Source organism: Myxine glutinosa, chromosome 5, assembly GCF_964187855.1.
Source record: "Myxine glutinosa chromosome 5, kmMyxGlut1.1, whole genome shotgun sequence".
NCBI lineage: Eukaryota > Metazoa > Chordata > Myxini > Myxiniformes > Myxinidae > Myxine > Myxine glutinosa.
In genome coordinates, this window is record NC_136265.1 from 201,019,636 (window position 1) to 201,037,256 (window position 17,621).

Below are 17,621 nucleotides of genomic sequence, written 5' to 3' on the forward strand. Positions count from 1 at the left end.
GGAAACACAGGCAGCTAGTGAATATTACAAGCTCGCTATTACATAACCTCACACACCTCCGGTTGGCATGGAGAGGGGAAAAACGGGACAAACACCATCCCAGGCCTTCTCACTTGCATGACCACTCATTTAGTGGCTCCGCACGGGACCATGTTTGTATGCGGGAATAAAGCTTACCCGTATTTACCTGATAATTGGGGAGGAATTTGCTATTTAGGATCAGTTTTCCCAGAGATGGAAATGCGACAACACTTGCATAATACCACTGCACTCATAAGGACACAACGAAGCACCTATTGGCATGACGACGACACCACCACCTTACACGGCGCTGATTGGGAGAAGGCCGTTGGTTTCTTCTTCCCATGGGCTGGGACGGTCATGAGCAGTTACCGCATTGACAAAATTGCGTTAATTTTAGAACAGGTGGCCAACGACACCGCTACAGCACATGACGAAATGTTGGACACGGTTGTCCACCTGCGTACAATGGTTATGCAAAATAGGGTTGCGTTAGATATGCTACTGGCAGAACGAGGAGGGGTATGTGGGATAATTAAGGGTAAATGTTGTACTTTTATTCCTGATCCTTCACAGGGTGTCAGTGCTGCTATTATAAGGTTAAGAGAAAGTGCTCATATATTGACAAAGGATCGAATGGATCGAGAAGCCTCCCACCAGTGGCTTACTGGCTGGTTTAAAGGATGGACAGGTACGATAGTAAAGTGGATATTGACCGCCTTGGCAATAGTCCTTGGAATCGTGGTTTGTTGTGTACTAATCAAGGCTTTAGTCCTTGCGTGTGTGAGAAAGTTTACCACAGGATGGACACTGAAGACGACACCAGAAAAGGCCATGGTGATGACCGACAAGCTGACCGGGGTTCCAGATGACACTCCGGCCGTCGACGTGACTGCAGACCGCGGATCCTGGAACGACGACCCGAACGAGTCACTGGGCCGCGACAATGAGATCTCCGCTTCCGAAGATTGTTCTTCCATTGTTGATACTAGGGCATTGCCCGTACTATATCTATATCTAAAATTATATCCCCCCCCCTCTATTTACATGAAATGGTTTGGTCCAAAGCGAACGGCTTGCGAGTACGGTGACAATCCCCCCCCTCTATTTACATGCAATGGTTTGGTCCAAAGCGAACGGCTTCCGGAGTTTGGTAAAGAAATCGCCATCGCGTGCACAAACGCGCAGGAAAGCGAATGAATCGCAAATTCGGTTTTATTAGTTTTAAAACATAGTTTAACGCCAACATAGTTTGCAAACGTGAAATAAATGAATACGCTCTCAAATGTGCCATCCGAGGCAGAGTGTGTCCTCCACGTTCGGCACACGCGATCGTTCGCTGCTCTCTGATTGGTTGAATCGTTTTTTGGACATAGCTCGGTAAGTAATTGTCCGATTAATATGAAACCTTGAAAAGGCACATCCTCGGGTCCCCAGCAATATACCTGGCAAGTTAAAAGTATATCGGACCCGTGGTTGTCGAGAAACAGCGGTCACAGACAAACAGACGTACAAACGTACAGACGTACAGAGATTACTGGAATTATAGATAGACTAGGGCATGCCCGTACTATATATAAGCTAGGACGTGCCCGTACGTGGGTGCCCGTTCCTTGCCAAAAAAAAAAAAAAAAAAAATTTGTGTAGGGGTGTGTGTGTAAACATCCTAGGGCGTGCCCGTACGTGGGTGCAAAAAAACATGCGTGCAAACAACAACAGCAAAAAAAAACTTTGAAACCACGTGGCAGTAACGACCACAGAACCCCCCCCCCCTCTATTTACATGAATGGTTTGGTCCATTCGCAACGACCACAGAACCCCCCCCCTCTATTTACATGCAATGGTTTGGTCCATTCGCAACGCCAAAGCGAACGGCGAACGGCTAAATCGCCATAGCTCGGTAAGTACTTGTCCGTACTATATATCTATCTAAAATTATATCCCCCCCCCCCCCCCTCTATTTACATGAAATGGTTTGGTTCATTCGCAACGCCAAAGCGAACGGCGAACGGCTTGCGAGTACAGTGACAATCCCCCCCCTCTATTTACATGAATGGTTTGGTCCATTCGCAACGACCACAGAACCCCCCCCTCATGCAATGGTTTGGTCCAAAGCGAACGGCTTCCGGAGTTTGGTAAAGCAATCGCCATCGCGTGCACAAACGCGCAGGAAAGCGAATGAATCGCAAATTCGTTTTTATTAGTGATACGAATTGAATTGGGAGAAATTGGGAGATGAATGAATTGGGAGAAATAATGCGCATAAGAAATCGAATTACGTACCGTAATGGCGGTCAGCTCGTAACGCGCTCAGCTCCGCTCGTCTCACATCGGCCACGCCTACGCAACAAAGCGTTCTGTGATTGGATGCCGGAAAGCGTGCTGCCGGACAGTCGTCACTGTCCGGAAGTTCGCAAATCGCAGTTAGGATGAATCGTTTTAATTTAATCGCAGTTTGAATTCGTTTTAAAACATAGTTTAACGGCAACATAGTTTTCCAACGTGAAATAAATGAATACGCTGTCAAATGTGCCGTCCGAGGCAGAGTCTGATCGCCACGTTCGGCACACGTGATAGCTCGCTGCTCTCTGATTGGTTGAAGCGTTTTTTGGACATAGCTCGGTAAGTAATTGTCCGATTAATATGAAACCTTGAAAAGGCACATCCTCGGGTCCCCAGCAATATACCTGGCAAGTTTCAAGTATATCGGACCCGTGGTTGTCGAGAAACAGCGGTCACAGACACACAGACACACAGACACACAGACACACAGACAGACACACAGAGATTGCTGGCATTATAGATAGATTACCGATAATGATTTTGATTACACAGTTGCGGACCTCAGAGCATTTCAGTTTGCCAGGAGGCCGATTACTCTGGACCCCAACATGTCGCATGCAGACGCCAACGAGTTCCTAAGGGATTCCTCGCATTTTTTCTCGATGTGTAAGGCTATGACTGTTGCTGGCCGCCGACGCCGCAAGCCTACGCCACCTGAGAATAATGTTACTGATGATGTTACCAATGATGATGTGGGCCACTTGCACGGGTCCCCGACTGATGTTTATGTCTCAATGCAGGCCTTGCCTCTTTATGTTTCACGAGCTCACCTTTATGTCTCACAAGCTCACAGTGAGTCAAACGTCACTGACCCAGTTCGGGATTTGGACCCAACTGCAAACCCAAGCCCGGATGGAGAGGAACTCAATCGTGGAGATACTCTGAGTTCCGAATCTGATTGTTTTACGGATTCGTCCATGGATAACAGCGGTGGAAGCAGCATCGCCTCGGACGATCTCGACTTTGACCCAAAGGAAGTTGCTCTCCCTCCTTTGGACCGTTATGCTTTGTTTTATGGCCATAGGTTTAAGCCACCTGATACTGATGATGTTGTGTCTTCCCCAGATCACCAGCATGTAAGAGACCTCATGAACATGAATATCGATTGAGCGCTGAAGATCTCCAAGGATTTCACCTGGGGAAGCCTGGGCGAGCTCCAGTCGGGGAGGAGTCCTGGCCGCACCTCTGTGGACCAAGGGTGGGTCGGGAGATCTTCCTGGGTGTGGACCCCGGCGGAACCAGAGGTCTTCATTGTGGATTTGACGCGCTATTCGATCTTCATGCTTCTACGGTCTCACCTCATACATCCATCTACACCTGACCTACATCATACACCCACATACACCCACATACACCCACATACCCACGGATCATCCTGCTGAGTGCTATGTGTGGTACTTGGGTACGGGACATGCTCACTGGGCTGCATCCGCGTGGTATGTTTAGTGAACCTTTTACACTGTCTATCTCGCCTCTCTTGGAGGATTTTTTATGCCATTTGATCACCCTGCTTTTACGGACTTACATTGCATACTCACATACAGACGCGAATCATCCTGCTGAGTGCTATGTGTGGTACTTTGGGTACGGGACATGCTCACTGGGCTGCCTTCGCATGATATGTTGAATGACTTTTCTGATTTGTTTGTTTCTGCTTTGTTTTGAAATAAAGGCCTTTGATTGGCTCGTAGATAACGTTGTATCTTAGATCCAAAAGGGCGGTATGTAGGGAGCTGTTATGCCCCTCCCCCTTTGTATTTCTTGCTGCTTTACCAATTACCAAGTATAACCAATTATATGTTTTGTTTTGACTGATTGCTGTACTCTTTTATAATACTTAGTCCTTTCTTGTGCATTGAGGATGTGTAATACCCTAATAAGGAGTCCTGTGCTTGTGAGCTCTTGCCCTGGGATGGCATAATCTCTTAGTTCCCCTCTTTGGCCTTGGTTGCAGCTGCTATCTCTCTGCCTCCCATATGACTTTGCCAATATCCAGTGGGCTGACACATTTATGAGTGCCCACTCCCTTTGTACTTTCCCAACCAAGGTCTCTATACAGAAAGTTGTAAACATGCTGCCACATATTGCTGACCATCTCCTTATCTGAGCTAACCTATGAGTGGCCTTGGATGAACTTCCTTTAACTAACTGAACAACAGGATGGGACTAATGGTGGGAGGACCAATGAGCCCATTCTGTCTCTGTATCTTGTGAGCCAAAACCACACCCTATATTCTTTATATATAGCAAGTTTAAATCGAATTATTTTCAGAGCATCTTGTTGTAGTGTTGGTCATTTTGTGTGAGCCTCCTGCGACATTCTGCTTCTCCGCAAGCTTGTGTAACGAGTTCTAATAAATATATCCGTTGCTCCTTTCTCTGAGTCTTCTGAGTCCCAAGTTCTAAATCCAGTTCCGACATATATATATATATATATACACATACATACATACATACATACATACATACATACATACATACATACACACACACACACACACATATATATACACATATACACACGCACACACACACACACATATACACACACACACACACACATATACACACACACACACACACACACACTTTATACCTCTAATATATTATTGACCCAATGGTAGTGCTAGTTTGATTCATACAGCTGCATGTAGAAGAAAATGTATTTTGTTTGGCAGATGTCGGGCACTCCTTTATATGAACTTTTCTTGAGCATTACTTGGTTCTTCCTTAGAACACAAGGGTAGTTCAGCATGCATATGAGATTTTTGGAATGTCCCTTCTTTTCTAAATTTTACCACATGGCACATACCCTTATATAAAGGGGCCTTTTATATGCCCCTGGCTTTTTTTCCCAATAATATGTTTTGTAATTGTCATGCACAAAATATTTAAATACATATTTGATTGAATTTGCCCAGGCAACGTTGGGTATTTCAGCTGGTTTGGAGTAATGCAAATATGATTCGGCCATGTTTTTTTCCTTTCTTTATAAATTGATCTGAGGCTTATGGAGGAGCTTGTACCTTCACCGCGTGCAGAACAAGGAAATTTAGAAACTAACCCTAACTCGAACATCGATGTACTGAGACACGAGTTACAAGAACTTTGCTAGACGATAATAAAAATCAACGTACAGTATAAGGGGATTGAACCTATAGGATCCTACAGTGAGCATGAGCCGTGTGCTCAGATGGGGACACAAAACGGACTGATCAACCGAAGAATTCTTGAGTTACAGTTTCCAATTAGCAAGCGTATTCATCAGCAATTACACCCGGCGTGTACCTGGCATTGAAATGCCAGAGACTGATTGGTGCAGTAATTGGAAACAGGCTGTGCCACACACGGCAGGTGGGATGTATATAAGTGCAATTGTGGGGGTCGTGTGATCTTACATTGATCTCCTTCCCATTCACGGCCACGGCTGAACCGTTGGCAGAGATCTCGTGCTCCAATTGTTTCAGGCACAAGGCCAATGGGAATGGCTCCTCGGTGACCGTCTCCACATCAACAATTACGGGGCAGGTCTTTGGAAAATCTCCTGCGGAATACAGTATATGATGGCGTGTATGGAGGGAAAGGTGATAGGGATCGGTGTGTGGAGGTTCAATGATGGTGGATATCTCTCGAAAGATTGCAATGGCACACTGAAAGCAGCGGTCCAAATGTAGTGCTCAAAAGACAAGTAGACAATAGAGAATAAATCAAACAGGTTATTATAATGGAAGCTGTGTGTGTTGTTGTTAATCATGTTAACCTGGGTCAGGAACACCTGTCCTGCACTGCTCCGACTCCATAAACCTGCACGAGACAGGAAAGGTAATCAACATATAGCTAAATCGTAACGACTATTATTATCAGCATTATCACATCAATTCATCAATGCATTTTTTAATCCAAAGCTTTGCATAAGTGAAAATTATCTTGTAATTATCTTGTAATACATATAGATATATATATAACTAATTTTTTTTTTTTTTTAATAAAAAATAAAATTATTCCAGACAGGAAACTTACTGTTTTTAGGGATGTTATAAAGGACACAAATAACTAATGTAACATGTTACATAGGGTGATGTAACAGACACTGTGTAAAGTTGGTAAAACCCGTAAATTTATTTATACGTCTCTAAACCTTAAATTGAATTATACTAGTGAGGTGCCCGTGCTACGCACGGGTGGAAGGCCAGAAGCAAACAGACAATTGAGAAACGGCGAATGCTAAAGCATGAAACCAATTTTTTCCACATTCCTGTAGCACCTTCAGTCACACGTCAGACATGGGCAGCAAGTTCGTGAAGGACTTCCATGAAAAATGTACCCGTTCGCAAACAAATGGGTACGTTTGTTCCATACCCAGTCAATGGCGAATCTGCATATGGCGATCCACGAATTCACGTTTAGAAAGTAGAAACCATCACGGCATTCCGTCATTCACTTGAACTCGATATCTCTTTTTCATTTCAAACAGCATAACTCCAATCACAAATGAAATAACGTTAATATAAAAAAATAAACTTTTAACAACATTCATGACATAAACAAATATTTCAATCCTGATGTGAAGTTCCGTACGGTTGGGTGAACACAATTACGAATTCAAAATCGTAATTGTATTCACTCAATTCCAATCATCAATTGGTACTTTAACAAAACGATTAACACGATTAACGTTTAACGATTAAACATCACGATTGAATGACAGTTGTATTTGGATATTATCAAACCCGCGCATTGCCGTCATCTGTCCACTTCCGCATTTGTGGCAGGTTCATAATTCTCATCAAAATCTAAACAGTATTTGTGGAATTTCAACAAAAGCCACATCACTGTTCATATCGGTAAATATTATTCCATCGTGTTTGGAAAAAGTGGAAAATTGGAAAAAAAAAATTGGAAAACATTACAGCCTATTTTACTCCAAGGGGTCCCAGGAATACCCATGCAAAATATCGTTGCGATCGGTTCAGCCGTTTTTGCGGTACCTTCGAACGGACAGACGGACATTTGGTGAATTATAGTAAGAGACTTGAACACTGCAGACCACAAATCGCCTTCATAATTCTTATAAGAACTAGATGGTATTCATAGAATACTTACCCTGTGCAGTCAACTTGGTGCGAGTGAACTCTTTTGTTTTTGGGGTTTTTTTTTTTCTTTTATCCAATATAGCTGCCAGACCACGTGACGTAAATTTAAATTCTCTAAAATAATTGTTGTGTAGATCACGCTCAATAAATTTCAAAATCAGACTATGCGTTGTCCCTGTCGAATTATGACGTCATAATTATGGCACCAATGATGTCATCGTTAACAGCACCTATTCCTCATATGGAGTTTTTTTTACAATGAGCCATGTTTCAATTTTTTCCATAGAGCAGTTTTGGAGATATAGAAGTGCAACGTTTTTCGGTTTTTCAAAGATGGTGCCTGTACCACATGACCTATGACGTCATAATTATCATTAAAATTTTTCGACAGAAGGAGCCGCTCATATTCTGAAAATTTCGTGTCCATCGGACTAACAGGTGCAAAGGATTTTTGTTTTTCATACAGATCAGATCAAGCGTTGTACTTGTAGAATTATGACATCATAATGAAGGCACCGATGACATCATCAACATACCTTATTCCCCATGGTGAGTACTTGACGATGAGCCGTTTCAATTATTTTCATTGAGTGGTTTGGGAGATATAGATGTGTAACGTTTTTCCAAGATAGCGTCTGTACCACGTGACCCATGACGTCATAATTATGAATAAAAAAATTATACAGGTAGAGGCTCTCCTATGGTAAACTTTCGTGCCATTCGGACCAACGGTTGCTGAGAATATGAATTTATAAAATGCTGGCACGTACGCACACATGTACGTAACCGAATGCTTAACCCTGGTTTTCGCTTCGTGAGCGCAGGGTAATAAGTTATGTATCGATAGCATGAGATAGTGCAGTATCAGGGTGAAGAAGAAGCTGCCGATATGGTTATGTACGATGCCGATTGACCCTTCATTCTATGGTGATCAAATAAGCCTCCATCTCCTAAACTGTGACGCAACGTCATCTTATTACAGTGTGTAAGGGTGGTGTATAAGACTGCTTCAATAACGCTAAGCTTCTGGATTTTTTAACGATCTTTAAAATCCTAATTTAATTAAAATTGAAGTATGTACTTCAACACTGCGTGGGGTATCATGTTCTATGAACTCTCTAGTTTTAATAGCAACAACTTTTATTATTTCAATCAACACTAAGGTAGTCAAAGATGTTGCTTGAAGCTTTTACCTCATTGAGACCAAAAATGCCTTTGCTAATTTCACGAAAACCAATTCTGAAGGTACAGATCAAACACCTTCCCTGCAGCAGGTATGACGTCAAGATACATTGGTCTGGTAAGGCTGGACAGGCCTATAATGCCGGGACTACCAACGGTGTGTGGAGCAGGGATGCGTCGAGGAAGGTATCGAGTGTAAACCTCACTCTTGAATTGCAGGGGCGATGTCCAGGGTCAAGTTGCTGCAGTGTATCCAACGTTCAAACAACGGCTCCAGACTCCCATCCACATAGAACCTGCATATCGGTTACAAACCCATCATCCACGGACTTCTCGCCCACAATGGCCGAGATTACAAGTCAACAGGCTGCCCGGTTCACTCCAGTGGCCTCAATGACTCCAACAGAGTAATAACTAAAAATGTTAACGTATGTACAATAAATAAATAAAAAGGATGAAAATGTCACGCTTGGAGTCAACGATACCTAAGTCCATCCATCTCTGTTTCAAAACGTCTTCGTTCAATGGCAAGGCCAAGGGTATTGATCTGACGCTGGGGTGAGTGTGGTATCCGTGCTGGCAGCAAGAATACCTGCAACATTACCCACAAAGCTGCACTCAAAGATTGTTTTTAAAGTACCTAGTCTGCTGCACAATGCTGCACCCTTGCCCCCCCAGCTCTGTTTGTGCTCTGTCCCCCAAATATTCCTACAGGTCGCACAACATCTGCCTGCAACCCTCTGATGGTTAAACTGCCAAAATCTCGGGTCTCTGCTCACCTTCACTCCTTCATTCCTCTTTTCTCCCGCCTCTGGAACAAACTCCCCCACTCCCTTCAATCCCACTCCTCCCTCCAGGTCTTTAAAGCAGCTGTTCACCACCATCTCTTATCTTCCCCCATCCAAAACCTTGATCGTTTCTACCCCCGTTAATTAACCCCAAATCCACTTTTTTGAAATACCAACTTCCTTCCTGGAAGACCGTGCAGTGTCCATGTGTTTTTTTGTTAGTTTTTTACCTCTCCCATTCCCCCCCCCCCCCCCCCCACCTTCCCATGTCTCCTCCCCCCAAGCCCTCTCCCTCCTACAGATCTCCCGATGTGCCTGCCCTCTACTGGTGTGCTTGTGTGCTTCCCTCTCTCTTCCCATCTTGTCTCCCGCTCCCTTTATTTTATATTTTATGTGTCAGTTTGTTTTTTGTGATTGATGTTTAACTCTTACATGAGCCTCGATCTTGTATACAAAAAAAATAAATAATAATAATAATAATAATAATAATAAAGAAAGACCACAACAAATGGATAAGGGACCTCTGGGAACGACTGTCGTGAACATGGAATGTATAATCAAATTAATCAACTAGAATGGCACTTGGTAGAGCGCATACCTCCACCAGGCTGTTAGGGTTAGGTTTAGGGTTAGGGTTAGGGTTGTTAGGGTTAGGGTTGTTAGGGTAAGGGTTGTTAGGGTAAGGGTTGTTAGGGTTAGGGTTAGGGTTGTTAGGGTAAGGGTTGTTAGGGTAAGGGTTGTTAGGGTTAGGGTTAGGGTTAGGGTTAGGTTTAGGGTTAGGGTTAGGGTTGTTAGGATTAGGGTTGTTAGGGTAAGGGTTGTTAGGGTAAGGGTTGTTAGGGTTAGGGTTAGGGTTGTTAGGGTAAGGGTTGTTAGGGTTAGGGTTAGGGTTAGGGTTGTTAGGGTTAGGCCAGATCTGCATCCGGATCTGAACCAAATTCGAATCGGCTTTTTCTTGTCACTTACCCAACGTATCCACCACGTTTTGTCATCACCTGTCCACAACTTCTTGAGACATCGTGCTATTTATCATTTTTGGCCATATTTATCAATTGTGAAGAATTGCTTTTAAAAGTTCTAGTATTCGGATCCGGATCTTCACCAAAATCGAATCAATTTGTCCTCGTCACATACCCAACCTGTCCACCAAATTTTGTCGGAATCTGTCATTAACATTTTAAGAAATCGTTCTGACAAACATACAGAGGTGGAAACATAACCTCCATCTATGGTGGCGGAGGGGAAAAGCCAAGAAGTTGATGCTTTGGAGTATTCCACGCTGTTTGAAGCCAACTCAAGGTTTGATGCCATTTTCCTCTTCCATATAACGAATCAGATTTCAGGGCAAAATTTACTTGGCACATGATAAAAATAGTGTCGCGGTGTCCAAAGGAATTTGCTGTCGTGTCGTATTCTGTTCTACACATGACGTGCTGGCACGAAACATGCAGGACCTTCACTCCCCGATGTCCTTATCCTTCCCAATCCCTCTGTTCTCCTTCTCCATCCCCAAACTCTGGCCTCCTCCAACATAGAACCATGAATGAAAGTTATTAAATGGAAGTTTTGTGACCCCCGACCTCACTTGACCAGAAAAAGGAAAATGGTTTGCCCTTTCCCCTTTTTAAAGTATACCATTTCCTAAGTGAGATTCCTCCTCCCCACGCTCTCAACAAGGTAAAGAACCATCTGGTTGGCCTCCACACCTTATTTGTAATGAGGCTTGACAACGTCAGTAGCCTATATATACCTTCAAGATATCATTTGGTGGACCAGCACTTCCTCTTTCTCTGCCCTTCATACCTAAGGATAAGGTAATACTGGTGATAGTGATTTATTAGCGCACCATGGTACCGTGCCAGTTTAGTACTCACTGTGGTGCAGTATTATCATTACACAGTGGCGTAGCACTATCGAGATGACGTCAACTGTGCTTTTCCCCCATTCAACTCCCGTGTCTGACCTTGGCTTCCCAAACCACATGGAAATCACGTCAGCAAATGACGTACAGATGGGAACTCCGAGCATTGGCATGTCATTGTCACGCAAACATGAGTACACAATCTGTCAACTATGTATGCCCTGAGGGCACTGTTGAGCCCATATATGAGCCTAGACATATGTGTACAAAAAACCCCAATGTCTATCAAGCGGGATAGTAAATGTCTGGTGTATCTACTGCAATACAGATTACCAAAGTCGTAAACGAAAATCACAAATGGTAAACCAGAAAATACGATATGCATTCTTGCGGCTGCAATTACCTGGCCTTCACGGATGTGCACGTCCTTCATGATTCCTTTCTCCACAATCTTCAGGATCATGTCACCCTTCATCTGGTAAAATAACTGTGCAGGCAGAGTAAAGTTTAGGCAAATATTCCTTTCTCCTGTTTCTTTACCCTTTTTGATCATTTAATTTTTGGAGAGCTCTAACGGAAAAGTAAAACTCTTTTGCTTCTGCTTTGTTTTCTGTTCTTATATCCATGAATGTAATTTTGTAAACGATGCATTTACTCAGATTAGCGAGTCAGATACAAATATGACTTGGACAGCAAATTTGCTTGTCATGACTCGCAATTTGTCATGTGTGGATTGGATGCTGCAGTTGGTGTCATCTCACAGCCATGCCACAACAGCGAACTGCCATGCCACAACAGCGAACTGCCATGCCACCACAGCGAACTGCCATGCCACCACAGCGAACTGCCATGCCACAACAGCGAACTGCCATGCCACAACAGCGAACTGCCATGCCACAACAGCGAACTGCCATGCCACCACAGCGAACTGCCATGCCACAACAGCGAACTGCCATGCCACCACTGAATTGTCATGAAAAACACGCTGATTCATTGAAGACCTTCAGGAAGTTATTCTCAAGGACCTGGGTTTGACCCTTCTCTTGGACTTACTACATCATAAATACCACAAATGGTGTAAGGCTAAACACTGGGCTAATATGTTTCAAAAGGAAATATTATACACTAGCAGAAGTACACGGGGTTGCCGGGCGGAGGAGGGGAGGGGATTGAGGAGGGGGAGGGGGCACGTGGGAAGGAGGGGGAGGGGGGAGGGGAGGAGGGGAAGAGGATGGGAGGAGGGAGAGGGGGATAGGGGAGGGAGGGGGAAGGGGAGATAGGGAGGGGAGGGGGGAGGAGTAGAGGGGAGGGGGAGGAGGGGTGGGGGGATAGTGGGGAGGGAGGCAGCACGATCGAGCGATATCGAGTGAAACCCCAAAAAACGAACTTTTTGTTTTTCAAAATTTTAATTCTTATTATTTTTTTTTATTTTTTTGCCTAAAACACTCCCAGGCACTCGCTGATGAACCTTTGAAAGTCTGACGAAGATGCGATCAGCCATCCCTGAGGAAAATGGTGACACAGACAGACTCTCATACAGTTCAAGATAGATACCCCAGTGAAGCTGTCTGTCTGTCTGTCTGTCTGTCTGTCTGTCCGTCCCCAAACTACTCCCTCAGTTTTGGGGCTAGCAGAAGTACCCGGTGTTGCCGGGCGGGGGGGGGGGGAATGGGGGGGATTGGGGGAAAAGGGGGAGGGTTTGGGGGGGAGGTGGGTAGGGGGGGGAGGGGGGAAGCGGAGGCGGGGGGGGGGGGGGATGGGGAGAGGTGGGGGGAAGGGGAGGGGGGAGGAAGGGGGTTCATTACCTTTTCGTTAAATATATTCTGGTGAATGTGGCGTTCATACCGTTTCTGCGTTAAGTGTGATGCCGAACAGGAAGAAGAAGAATCCGTACTACCAACTTCGTACACTTCCAGAATTGTTTGATTTATTTGTGTTTAAATGTCTGGTGATTGTTTTGTATTTATTTATGCGATGTGTACTTGTATATAACTGTCATTAATTTGAAAAAGCTTCGGCACTATCGAGCGATTATTTTTTTTAAACTCCAAAAAAACGATCATTTTTTTTAAAAATAATTATTTTATTTTATTTTGCCTAAAACACTCCCAGGCACTCACTGATGAACCTCTGAACGTTTGACGAAGATCCGTTCAGCCATCTCTGAGAAAAATGGCGACACAGAGACAGACAGACAGACACCTCTCTTATATAGTATAGTAAGGGCATTTTATGAGATATTTCACAAATCTGTTAACTAAATTGTTACCAAAAAATTTCTTCACCAATATGTTTGTAAAGGTGTGTAATAACAGGTGTTAAAATGTTGAAGTTCAACTCCCGTGGGAAACCTAGAAAAAAAGCTGTTGAATTCGGGTACCGAAAAATTATTTTCGAGAATTTTTTTTTTTTAATCGGCCCTTAAGTAACTTATGAGGGGTCAAATAAGGGTTTTTCATGATTCTGAGTTGATTGTTAACATTTATATTTTCACTTTTACATTTACACACAAAGTAGCTTTTATTTCACATACATATATAATACTCAAGAGTTATTTCTCATTCACAATGTCAGAAGTTTCAACAGTCATTGTCTATGTCTTCTTCAGACTCAACAACATCATGACTGCAGTTTCTGCATGTAATGCCATTACAGACTCCACAGGCCGAGATGCACGTGACCCCATTCTTCTTGCAGCTGCATCGCCGGTTGCTGCAATCTCCATGACAATTACAGCTCGTGAACTGCAATAGCTCCTCAGGGGCCGTGGGGTCCAGTGTTGGAACTGGCTCATACCCATGCACACCTATTGTCCATCCATAGTCCCCTGTTCCTGTTCGTAAATGGAATAATCTTTACTTCAGTTCCTCTCAGGATCTTAGCTTTGTCGAGTGCCTTCAACTTCACCCGGGGGAAAGCTGCTGTTGTCTGTGGATCTGGCAAAGGTGGTGCCGGAGAGGTGACTTCGATCCAACCCATTGAGTGAAAGGGAGTGTTTCCGTGAATAGAGACAATGTTTAAATCTATATTGTCTCCAACAAACTGAGTGACTGCATTGTTTGTTTCCCCAACCTCCATAAAGACCACCTGATCATTACTTGACAATTCACTTTCACTGGCTGGCACTTTGGCTGTCATCACTGATTGATCCTCAAGCGCAGCATCAACCGCAACCTCATCATTGATCTGTTCATCGGTTTCCTCCACAATGGTGTCAAGAGTGCCAGAAGTATCTGGAACATCATCTCCACTCCTACTATTAAGGAAGCAGTGTTTGTAGTTTTGTGTCTCCGTGTAAGACTCAGTGTATCCCAGCCGGTGGAACTTGTTGAGCATCCATTTTGACCCAAATCTATGATCAAGTTGTATGGCAAGCCCCATTCGGTGTGGCAATACTCCAGACCGAGGTCGACAGGCCTTAATAAAATTCTGCCCCCAAACGGCAACTCTTTCGTCTGTCTTGACAATCGGTCTCAAGAACATCTGAAGGCTTGCAGGAACAAGTGTCAGCTGACTATCGATGTCAGTCATACTGTGTGTGGTGGGGTATGACTTTGGACCTAAATCAATCAAGGCAATATCATTGGATATGAACTTGAGTGCCGTCTTTATGATCTGAGTCTTCTCATCTCCATGGTCAAGATTAGCATGATGCTGTCGCAGAATATTGTCGGTGCCATCTTTGAGACAGAGTACATCTGCCCTTCTTTCCTGTGTTGTGAAATACAAGGTGTCTTCGTATTTCTCTAGAAGTTTTATCTTTAGCCAATGCTTTGAATAAGAAAGGCTCTTCTCTGGTGACTGATCAAACTCCTGCAGCTTTTCATGGACTTGGTCCATGTTCATTACCCCATGCTCTAATTCTGAGTCTAACCATTCGAAGAATTCAATAAAAACTGCCTCTCGCTCCTCATCAATACTCCTCTGTCCTCTCTTCCTTTTTCCTTCCTCATCAGTCTTGGACAAACTGTCACCTCTCGCAAACATAAGTTTGCATCGCAAATGGTACAGTGTTTCTTCTGCTACCAAGTCGTTGATCCCTTCCAGGCGTCCAGTGACTTCAGTGCCCCAGTCATCCCCGCGACTCCGTGCTGTCTTCAGCAAGCTTGCCTTCAGTGTATCTGCAGTCAAATTATCTGGCACTCTGTATTTCTTTCTAGCTTGTGCTGGATTATTTTTGTAGAGCTGGGCTGGTTGGTTGCAAAGAATGCATACATCCTTATACAGGAGGTCAACTGACTGTGATCTTCTAGAACTGCAGCCAGTTGATGAACTGAACTCACAAGTAGTGCGTCTTCTCTTTAACTTTGATGACTCTTTCTCTGCCTTTGATGCTTGAGCTGACTTCTTGGTGGTTGCAACAAAGTTGTTGTACAGATCATTTTTACACTTCTGGTGGTACTGAAGGAGCTGGGGCTCCCACGTCGATCGGAAGAATGGACGCGCCAAAAAGCTGGAATTCATCCGAGTTGCTTTAATCAAACCAAACACTCAGGCACTCTGAAAAGCCCGTTTATCGGGCAGCAATATATATACATATTATCCCGGAGCGCTTGCCCAGGAAAGGCGAGAGGGGGCGTGGCCCAGCGTCCTGGCTGCGGCCTGGCAAGTTGAGGGCGAGCCTGCCCGGGCGTCCTGGACGAGCCCGGCATGGTGATCGCTCCGCGTCCTTGATAGGTGCAAGGCGATTGTGAAAACCCAGCGGTAGCCGCTACACACGTCCCCCCAGAATCGATTGCACCGGCAGGGTCAATTTGAGGGGGGTCCTGATGACCCGGCCGAAGCGACCCCTGGCGTGTCGTGGGAGGGGGTCCGGTGTGGTGGTGGGCGGTCGAGTGGGGGGCACCGTGGACGGGGGGCGGCCTCGCCGCGGCGGAAGGGCCACCCGTGGTGGGTGGTCGACGTCCACGTGCGCCGGCTTGAGGCGGTCCACCGCAATCCGGTCCGACCTGCCGCCGATGTCGATGACGAACGACTTGTCGTCCCGTCGCAGCACCCGGAAGGGCCCGTCGTACGGCGGCCGGAGTGGCCCCCGATGTGCGTCGTGACGCACAAAAACATACTCCGCTGTGCGAAGTGCTGGGGGGACATAGGACTGGGGGTCACCGTGGTGGGATGTTGGCACGGGGGCAAACCGTCGGGCGGCCTCCTGGAGGTCCGAGCGCTGGTGAGCTGCGGACCAGGGACTGGTAGCGTCGGGTACGAATTCGCCCGGGACGCGTAGCGCCTGGCCATAGACAAGCTCGGCGGTGGATGCCTGGAGGTCCTCCTTGGGGGCCGTGCGGAGGCCCAAAAGGACCCACGGCAGCCGGTCGGCCCAACCGCCGTCTTGAAGGCCGGCCATGAGCGCGGCCTTCATGGAGCGGTGGAATCACTCGCACAACCCGTTTGCTTGGGGGTGGTAGGCCGTAGTACGGTGGAGCTTGACCCCCAGGTTGCGGGCGACCGCGCCCCACAGCTCGGAGGTGAACTGTGGTCCGCGGTCTGACGAGATGTCCGCCGGTGCGCCGAAGCGGGCGACCCAGGTGGCGATGAAAGCCTGCGCCACGTCGGCGGTGGTGGTGGAGACGAGGGGAACGGCCTCCGGCCACCTGGTGGTCCTGTCCACCATGGTGAGCAGGTGTGTGAACCCCCGTGATGGGGGGAGGGGGCCCACCAGATCCACGTTGACGTGGTCGAAACGTCGTTCGGGCACGGTGAAAGGTGCCAGCGGGGCCTGGGTGTGTCGGTGGACCTTGGCCCGTTGGCAGGCCGTGCAGGTGCTGGTCCAATCGCGGACGTCCCGACGAAGGCCGTGCCAGACGAATCGCGCCGACACCAGCTTCTGGGAAGCTTTCCGGCCCGGGTGGGAAAGGCCGTGGAGGGAGGCGAAGATGCGGCGTTGCCAGGTGACGGGCACGATGGGGCGAGGCTGGCCTTGGGAGACGTCGCAGAGCAGGACAGTGTCCGCGAAGGGGATGTCGGCCAGGCGGAGGCCCGTGTCCGCCGCCCGGAGGGCTTGCACCGTGGTGTCGGTGGTTTGGTCCGCCGCCATAAGCGCAAAGTCCACGCCCAGGTGGACCGCGTTCGCGCTGGCCCGGGAAAGACAGTCGGCCACGGCGTTGTTTTTGCCAGCGACGTGCCGGATGTCCGTGGTAAACTCCGACACGGCGGAGAGGTGGCGCTGTTGGCGGGCTGACCACGGCTCCGTGACCTTGGCCATGGCGTAAACCAACGGCTTGTGGTCGACGAACGCCGTGAAAGGTCGGCCCTCCAGGAGGTGGCGGAAATGGCGGACGGCCAGGTGTAGACCGAGGAGCTCCCGGTCAAACGTACTGTATTTGAGCTCGTTCG

The 17,621-nt window shown here is 46.4% G+C and overlaps 1 protein-coding gene across 1 annotated transcript in view; it reads right to left on the bottom strand.

Moving 5' to 3' along the window:
* Window positions 1–17,621, bottom strand: part of HAAO (3-hydroxyanthranilate 3,4-dioxygenase) — a 138,083-nt gene that overhangs the window by 43,698 nt on the left and 76,764 nt on the right. The window contains exons 3-7 of the mRNA XM_078779368.1: window positions 11,692–11,775; window positions 9,125–9,231; window positions 8,846–8,935; window positions 6,125–6,168; window positions 5,763–5,908 (exon numbers count right to left, since the gene is read on the bottom strand). Coding sequence (XP_078635494.1) covers window positions 5,763–5,908; window positions 6,125–6,168; window positions 8,846–8,935; window positions 9,125–9,231; window positions 11,692–11,775 — 471 coding nt within the window. The remainder of the gene's footprint in view (window positions 1–5,762; window positions 5,909–6,124; window positions 6,169–8,845; window positions 8,936–9,124; window positions 9,232–11,691; window positions 11,776–17,621) is intronic.